Raw genomic sequence first — 8691 nt, forward strand, 5'->3', positions numbered from 1 at the left:
TAGTCAGACAAAGAAGTGGGGATGAATTTACAAGCGTAGGATGACATTTGTGTTTCATTGCCTCTTTTCTGTATTTCTGCACCAGAAGACCAGCATCATTGCTAAGAGAGCCCATATGCTTAATCACAGTAATGTGGAACTGTTCCATTTGATTACAAATGGTAGAGGTTTATTTAGTGAGCAAGTATATTAAATGTAGTAAAACTAGATGTACCGCAGAGCGGTACAAAATATGACCGCCGCCCAGTCCAGCACATTTTTTTCACTAAAAGAAATCACGCTGAAAGGCCTATATGATTCTAACTGTCTCACTAAATTGCATTATCCACACTCAATTCTCACTGGTATCTGCTAGACAACAAGTACCAAAACATGATTAGTTCATAGATTTCACATGTAAAATTAATTTTATACAACCCCACCTCCATCTTGCCTGTTCATAATTCTGAGAAATTCTTGATTGTTTGTGTTATTTTTATGTTATGTGTGTGTGTGTGTGTGTGTGTGTGCTTGTGTGTGTGCCTGCATATGTGCCTGTGCATGCAAGCGTACATATGTCTACTGTGTGAGTATGTGTCATACGTATAATTACTGTGAATGTATGTGTGTGTGTGTGTGTGTATCTGTTTGTGCACATGTGTGCACATGAAATGGGTTAACATGACCCCTGGAGGCAAACATACGGAAAAAAATGGTCATCCTAGGCCCTACAGTTCTCAAGATATTCACAGAAAACTGTGTCTGCCCTACCCTCCTTTCGGGGGGTCCAGTCCAGCGGGGGGGCTACAGATCAAAACGAAAAATGACGGTTCCATGCTATCCATGTGGGGGTACATGCCCACCAAGTTTTGTGTACCCCGGTCTTTCAGTGTCCCGGGAATCCTTGTTGGTGTACGTCACTAAATGTACACATAAATTATTTTATTGTAAGGCCCCCCATGAACGAAAGTACACAAAACTTGGCATGCATTCGGAGGGTGTCATAATGATCCTACATTTTTAATTTTGTGCAGTTTTGACCTTGTCAGCCATAGATATTGTGATGAAAACACCTAATTTTTTGCTTTTTAATTTTTAACTAGGTGGCGCTATACATGAAATAAGTGGTAATGGCTGCGCGGCGGTCATAATTAGTTATATTTTTGGCAGGCAGGCTTGATTCCAAATATTAATCTGATTCAACAATCAGCTTAAATAGCATACAATTCCTGAAGGTGTAATATTTAAGTGTTAAGATGATCTGGGTTACATTTACTTATGTATAAGGCTGAAGAATCGTTTTACAATTTCAACTGTATGATTTGGCTTTATTGCCAGGCAAATTATACATTATTTTACACGGCATCATCTCTCAATAGCGGTTGCTGCTCAGGTGTGGCAACAGGAAATGATAAAATATCAAGTGCTGCTGCATCCCCTTGGCCAGGATTGAAAAGAGGATGCACCATTTCCCTGAAGCAAGATTTAATGGTAACAAGATGACGGCCCAATTTTGTATCATAGAAGGACAGCCGGCCATTGTCATAATCAAGGAAGATGCCTACTACCTCAGGTCTAGTTGCCATAGAGATGTAGTCAGAAGATCCTGATTTGGTGTGGACTCCGTGCTTGTCGTCTGAGTACAGGCACCACAGGCCACTGGTTGGCATGGACTTCTGCTCCCTCATCATCTGCACTGCTGAGTCTGTTGCCACTCCAACCCACCAGAACTTCTTGACTTCAGTGTTCTCCCTTTTTAATCCCACCTCCCAGTAGTGCTGTCCACTAGAGAAGCCTGGGCTTCCCAGGACACACAGTTCATAGTCAGTAGCTGGGTCAGCACTGTCCCGCATCATTTTACCATCTTTACCAACTTTCAAACAAGCTGGAGCTGCATCCTTATTAACAACGATGTCCACTGTTGAGGAAATGAAGACAAATATCACAGTAAGGTGTTATATTGTAATAGAGGTACATTTTGTACTCCTGTAAATACTGTGAAATATTGGCAAGCATTAAGAGTGTAAACCATCATCAACCTAATCAAAATGAACAATTTTATGATTTGTTAATGACTGTAGAAAAAATGGGTGCAAGTTGTTTTGTTCACAACTGAATCTATTAGGTAAAACATGCAGTATGTAAAAAAATGCATAATACCTGCACGATTTTTCATGTCCTCAGAGTATGCAAGCTCCGGAGCTAATAACAAAGCAAAATACTTTTAACGTTAAGTGTTGACAGTTATGTGTTGCAGGGTTATTAATAAACTGAAACACATGCACACATTAATGACACTAGAGGACTGGTTCATGATCCATCATATGCAGATATGCTGAGTGAGAGAATGACTTGGAGAGTGAGAGAAACAGAGAGAGAAACAGGGAGAACATTACAGACAGTCAATACTTACCTTCACACCACATAAAGGCTACCTCTGTAAAGATAGAAATATAAAATTAATTATTGCCTACTTTCATTATGCTAAACACAACTCAACAAAAAAGCCAACACAGATAATAGGCCAACCAAGCATACAACAGTTCACATAAGATGACTACCCACAATAGAAATATTGAAGTTCAATTGTATTCTGATTCTAGACTAAAATGTAGTAGAGGGTAATAATGAGCAGCATTTATTCTTACTACTACTAGAATGGTACTGCCATGTTGTTCATACTACACTGAAAAAAAAAAGAAATCACTGGATTTACTTGATTTGATCATGAACATCGGTTGCACATGAATGAAATGTCTAGAATTAGTCCACCATTTCTCTTTTGGTTTACTGTACATGGTTTATGTTGTGATAACCTAATTTGATCAATTAAGGCTTACATTAAATATTTGTGTAATTTTAACATGATTGTGTTACACAGGTGGCATGTACTGAGAGTAGGCATTCAGATGTACTTAGTCTTGTAACATCAATGTTAAAGAATTATAACTTTGATATTTAACACTTAAAAATTGAAGTCTTAAAATGAAACATGCTGAATATGTTGTGTCACAGTATTCAGAAGCATTCATTGCAGTTGAAAACATGGGCCATAACCGCTGATGCTTTGTGCATGTCCAATACCTAACGCAGTCATGGTGGGAACAAAGCATGTTTCATCTCAAAGCATAACATAAGATACAACTCAGCTCCAAATTCTCTTTAGGAAAATCCATGTGAAAACTTTTGCCAACACTATTAGCTGCATCATTATCTCTGTTCTAGAAAAGGCTCATGGGAACACAATGAAATGGTAACACCAAGGAATGTGTTAATTTGCCTTACTGGTTCAGTACTTAGGTGCTTCACATTGATCTGACATGATTCTGTTAGATAAATTCATTGCTGTGGCTAAATATGGCAGTTCAATGTAATAACATTGTTTCATTTTATGTTTTATGGTTTAGTAACTGTAACAAACTCTCTTTTCCTTTTCCCCCAGTATACACGCTTACCATACTTGAGTTGATTCAATTAGAAAAAGTGGATTACTCAATTGAAATGTCTATTTGAACACAATAAGGACGTGTTTCATTCAAAATTAGACTGTTTCATGTAATTGTATTATACTATGGTTTGATGAATTGGACAGCCCTGACTTTTCCTTTTTTACAGTGTACATAGCCATATTTATTCTGCTCGTATAAGTTAACTGCTAATACACTGCACACTGCATCTATATTTAATTTATATTACTCTAAACCACCTTCTGTAAACCAACTGTATACTACTGTCTACATTGCACTTCATTTATTTTCATTTTATTCATTGCACTTTTCTGCTTTTGTTGCACTTCTGGTTAGACACAAACTGCATTTCATTGTCCTTGTGCTTGTACTCTGCACAATGAAAATAAAGTTGAATCTAATCTAATCATTTTATGAATACATTTCATCTACAAGTATTAACATTAGCGTCAGTACATGAACGTACAGGAATGCTAATCTAGTTTGAATTGAATCAGACATTAGTTTGTTAGACTGCTAATTAGAAATTACCCATTGTGTTAGATTTTACTTACTGTTGTTATTACAGTATAACAAATTGTCTACTGGAGAATGTCATAATAAATGGCATAGAAGTCAGAGTAGAATGGAAGGAGTCTTACCTGCTATTCCTAGGGGAATATTTGCTGTTGCTAAAGAAAGATGATTGCTTTTAGTCACTTAAACATGGTGATGAGTTTTTGTCAGACCCTCACAAGGTATGTAGCCAACAGACATGGCTCACATGAATAAATGTACTTTCACTGATTTAAACAACTGTGCGTATGTGTTTTTCTTTTTCTGAGAAATTATAAAGAAAAAAAAGAAGACATTTCAAACCTTTTTTCTTTTTCATCTTCATGTATAATAGATAGGTAGTCAGTGCTATTATTGCCAGCAGGGCTATGATGAAAGCTACCATCCAAGATGATCCACCTGAATCTGTGACATACACACACACACACACACACACACACACACACACACAAAATCAAACAACAGATCTCTTTCTCACCCTCAGGTTCACATTTAGCCTGGGCGGATATCCCTTCACCACAACAATACTTTCTCCTATCAGATGTCAGATGTCTCTCTGCAGATTGGCCATACACCCTGTTATACCCCTTCACACACTTGCACACCTACATCTGCATCTACCCAAGGTATTAGCATTTGTCTGTGATCCTAACCTGCAGGCTGTAAGTTGATGTTCATGTCCACCCTGGCTTCCTTCAGGTCCCTTTTCTTGCTGGGCAGAAACACGGAGCAGGAGATCCACCGGGACTCTGAGGAGGGAAGGACCACCCAGCTCAGCACAGTGAACAGACCATCGTCCCCCCAGGAGTGAGGGGGGCGCCCAGGCTGGAGCGCTTGTTGGGCCCCCAGAGACCACTGGAGCTGGGGAACCGGATGCCATCCGGTGGACATGCAGCTCACGTTCATCCGGTCATCTTCAAGCCTTGATAGAGACAGGATAGGAGGGGCCCCGATCACTGTATGTGTGTGAGTGTTTTATGACAAAGAGAAATAGTGAAAAAGACAAAAGATGTGAAAGTGAAAATGTGAAATGTGAAAAGCATTATTAGACAGAAAAATATATTATTTATTATATCTCCATGATTGATTGATAGCATACTTTTGAAATGTGACCGGCCACCTCAATAACTTTACTGAGAATAGGCTATTGAAGTGTTAGTCATATGCAGTCCAAGAAAACAACAAAATAAAACAAATTAAAACAAAATGCATGAGTGCATTGATAAACTTCTACTGAAAACTTGTCAGAAATGTCTGATAAACTCACCCTCTACTTTGAGAAACACAGCATCACTGTCATAGTGCTCACTGCTGCTCACATAGCACGTATACTTCCCGGCGTCCTTCAGATTGACATTGTCAATTTTTATTGACACATCCCCTTGTTTAAGGCTACTGGATGGCTCACGGGGCATAAGCGTAGTGCGGTTTTGAATAGAGCTCTGGGTTTTCTGGTCACGGTAGAGCAGCACAGGTGTGTTGTAGTTGCTTTGGTACCAGCGCACCTCCATCCCCTCGGCATCCGTAGTGGGGGAGAGCCAGCACGGCAGAGTGACCGAGTCCCCAAGTGAGACTGTAGCATTGCTGACAAAAACTGAGAATTTCACCCCTTAAATACAAAACAAAGAAAGCTATGTTTTAGAAGGCTATGTGAGTTCATAAAGTAGACTAAGCCTACATACATGTCGAAGTCGAACAGTAAATGACTCTTACATTAGACATTCCAGTGATGTCATATGGTTCAAGCTCACTATGTAGTAAAAAATAGAATTAATGTTCTCTGTCTTTAAATGTGGTCTTGTTTAATTTAGTTTTACAATGTATGTTGCATTTGCTTATGTTTTATTGCCTGAATGTAATGAAATCGTAAAAACAAAAATAATTAATTCATGACTCCACTGTGGGTGGAGCTGTGTGAATCACAGTAACACAAAGCGTGGGCGTAGGCCTAATAGCCAAAAAAGCCAGGGTTTAAAAATATCCTTAGCCTCAAAATGAGTCGCACGTACTCACCAGTTGTAGCAACTACTGCTAGTTGTAGGATGACTATTTGTAGACATTTGAGACACATTTCTGCGAAAGACAGCGCAAAGGCTTTAGGATTCGTAGGCTAGTCGACAAAGGAAGCATGCGATCAATGTTAATCGTAACAGTGGACTGCAAACAAACATCAATACAGTAACCTCAATATTTTACACTTAGCCTAGGCTACTTAGCACGCTGCGTCGTAGGCCACTTGAAAAGATATGCGATTGGTTTGTGAGAATAGCCGTCGTGGTAATAGCTGTCGCTGTGCGGTGTTTAAGGAAATCAGCGATACAGATGTCAAGGTTTCTGTGCCAAAATGGATTTAGCTTTGTAAAGAATTCCACAAACGTAGTCTACGACATTTACAATTTAAAATTAAAACCATTTCAAAGACGCTAGCATATCAGGCTATCGTAAAGACTGAACGAAAACGTTCTTCTTTCAGTTTCGTTTTTTCACAGCCAATCAGTTTAAACCATAATCAGCCAATGCATGTACTGTAACTAGCGGAGCCCGCTCTTTCGGCTAATGAAATAGCCTAACATGTGTGCAAAGAGGCAAATATTAGCCTAGTTGCAATCTAAAACATCAACAGCCGGAACCAAGACTCTGATATTTGGGCAGCAGAAACCCCAAGATGATGATGATGATTATGATTAATATTATTATATTGTGACCAGCGCACAGGTTATTAGTGGGAGGTTAAGAATGAGAATTAAGAATAAATCACATGACATGTAATCAAATGAGGCTTCTATCCATTGTCTCAAATAAGGCTGGTTTAAAACCCCTCAAAGGTCTTTTCTTTTCCAGAAATTGCATTCAAGTAGCTTACACTTAACCACAAAAAAAGGAAACATCATAGGGACAGAATAAGGATAGGACTACACTTTCCAGTGTTCTGATGTTCATCTCCCTTTGATTAGGCTATCAATCCCACTAATTACCTTAACTCTTCAAAGCAACAGGCATTTAGTCATCATGCAGTAGGCCTATAGCTACATCTAGCATGCTTTGTTTTGCGTTACTACAGTCATTGCAAGATATTTTTGTGAATAGAGAGAATATGCGCTCATTTTAGTAAATTGTGCATTCATTTTACTAAATTGTGGTCTCAATTTACCATATTGTGTGCACAATTTAGTATATTGTATGCTCATTTTACTAAATCGTGTGCACGTTTTACTAAATAGTGCGCTCATTTTACTAAATTGTGTGCACATTTTACTAGTGCGCTCATTTTACTAAATCGTGTGCACATTTTACTAAATATTGCGCTCATTTTACTAAATTGTGCTCTCAAACTCAACTAACTTCAACATGTTGCTGACATATGCTAGCCTACTTGCAATATTGTATTTTTGAAGCTTCTACATTGGTGTTACTTTTGCACTATTGTCACTACCGGCACCCGCCACAATTTCGTGTAGGCAACTTTGATTTACTTTTGATGCGCTCACAGAATCCTGGCTCTGAGCCAAAATGCGAGGGGTGGGGCCTGATGTGAGCTGTTATTGGATCAGTCGAGTTTCAATATGGAAATGTAACCAAAGGGCCGCTGATTGTCCTTAAATTTGTTCGTTGGCCAAAATGATTAAATTATATATATAGCCTATCGGCCCAAAAGGTGCGTTGGCCCACCGGGAAAATGCCCGGTATGCCAGATGGCCAGTCCGCCCATGAGTATAGTTACATTAATTTAAAGCTTTCATTTATTAGGAAGCTTTACTGTACATTGTTACTTTAACAAGGGCCTGTGACGTTTCCCCCTGACAGCAAGTACATCATTCATTTCAGCTCCATCTCTTGACACACACACACACACACACACACATTGTGGTTGTCAGGGTATCATACAGCGGTCCAGCCAATGTGTATAGTATAGTATACTAATATAAAGACACCTGTGTCTGGAAGGTCCAGTCACAGGGCCAATCAGCATTCCTGCCTATTACAGTTTTTGCTCATGGCTTACACTAAAATTGAATGCTTAGACCAAAGCCTCAATACCTAAACTTCTTGTAGCATACTTTAAACACTATGTAACCATAGCTTAAACACATTTTCTGCTTTGCACATTGTTTGCAATTCTGCAACACACTTATTGTGAAACACTACACACAATTTCTTACATTAGACACAGACCAATCAGTCTGAGGCTTAGCACTAAATAGACTTCAGGTAAGTTACACTTTTTTTCTGAATGCTTAAACACAAAAGTGATTCTTATAGCACAATTTCTAAAACTATTAATACTTATAGCAAAACCACTCACTGAGTTCGCAAAACTAAAAGCACAAACACTGCTTTGCACTCAGTTTGCAATTTTGTAACACACACTTTGCACAACTGTAGGTACAATCCACTGCACAGCACTCTTTTTGCGGAACTAGAGGAAATTGCATATGATATAGACGACACGATGTAGACTGATTTTTTTTTTCTCAGTAAAATTGCTATTTTGTATTTTGACTTGGCAAAACACACTTGTGTTTGTTTTGATGTGTGTAAATAAACACCAATACTTGAAGTTTGGATCCCTGTATGTTTACAGTGGGGTGTACTACGAATCTCGATTAGTGGGTTAGCGAGGTATGTTGCGCTCAAAGCCAGGCTATGCAGTGACACGAAAGTGGATCTGTTTTAGTGTCGCTATATCACC

At 38.8% G+C, this 8691-nt stretch overlaps 1 protein-coding gene across 2 annotated transcripts; it reads right to left on the reverse strand.

Annotated features, from left to right (window-relative positions):
• Positions 1–388: 388 nt before the first annotated feature.
• Positions 389–6364, reverse strand: LOC143127313 (butyrophilin subfamily 3 member A3-like). Of its 2 annotated transcripts, XM_076288727.1 has the most exons (9): positions 6185–6364; positions 6015–6074; positions 5269–5610; positions 4655–4957; positions 4305–4406; positions 4088–4117; positions 2393–2416; positions 2140–2181; positions 389–1897 (listed from the first exon to the last, which is right to left on the reverse strand). In XM_076288727.1, the coding sequence occupies exons 2-9, from the start codon at positions 6070–6072 to the stop codon at positions 1335–1337; spliced, it is 1464 nt and encodes a 487-aa protein (XP_076144842.1). In that variant the 5' UTR covers positions 6073–6074; positions 6185–6364; the 3' UTR covers positions 389–1334. The 2 variants fall into 2 exon arrangements, with proteins under 2 accessions (XP_076144842.1, XP_076144841.1); XM_076288726.1 differs by having other exon boundaries at positions 6015–6364.
• Between the last annotated feature and the right edge of the window lie 2327 nt (positions 6365–8691).

The sequence above is a fragment of the Alosa pseudoharengus genome, unplaced genomic scaffold (genome assembly GCF_046254945.1).
Source record: "Alosa pseudoharengus isolate Yale_2024_CS ecotype anadromous, Long Island Sound unplaced genomic scaffold, YU_APseudo_1.1 YU_APseudo_1.1_scf_17, whole genome shotgun sequence".
Classification (NCBI taxonomy): domain Eukaryota; kingdom Metazoa; phylum Chordata; class Actinopteri; order Clupeiformes; family Clupeidae; genus Alosa; species Alosa pseudoharengus.

What these genes read in the sequence shown, in the direction of transcription:
- LOC143127313 (XM_076288727.1), bottom strand. Translation starts at nt 6,072, where the DNA reads ATGTGTCTCAAATGTCTACAAATAGTCATCCTACAACTAGCAGTAGTT. An exon ending in AGCAGTAGTTGCTACAACTG is followed by an intron (nt 5,611 to 6,014) that starts GTGAGTACGTGC and finishes TTTGTATTTAAG; the next exon opens with GGGTGAAATTCTCAGTTTTT. An exon ending in AGCCTTTATGTGGTGTGAAG is followed by an intron (nt 2,182 to 2,392) that starts GTAAGTATTGAC and finishes CTTTGTTATTAG; the next exon opens with CTCCGGAGCTTGCATACTCT.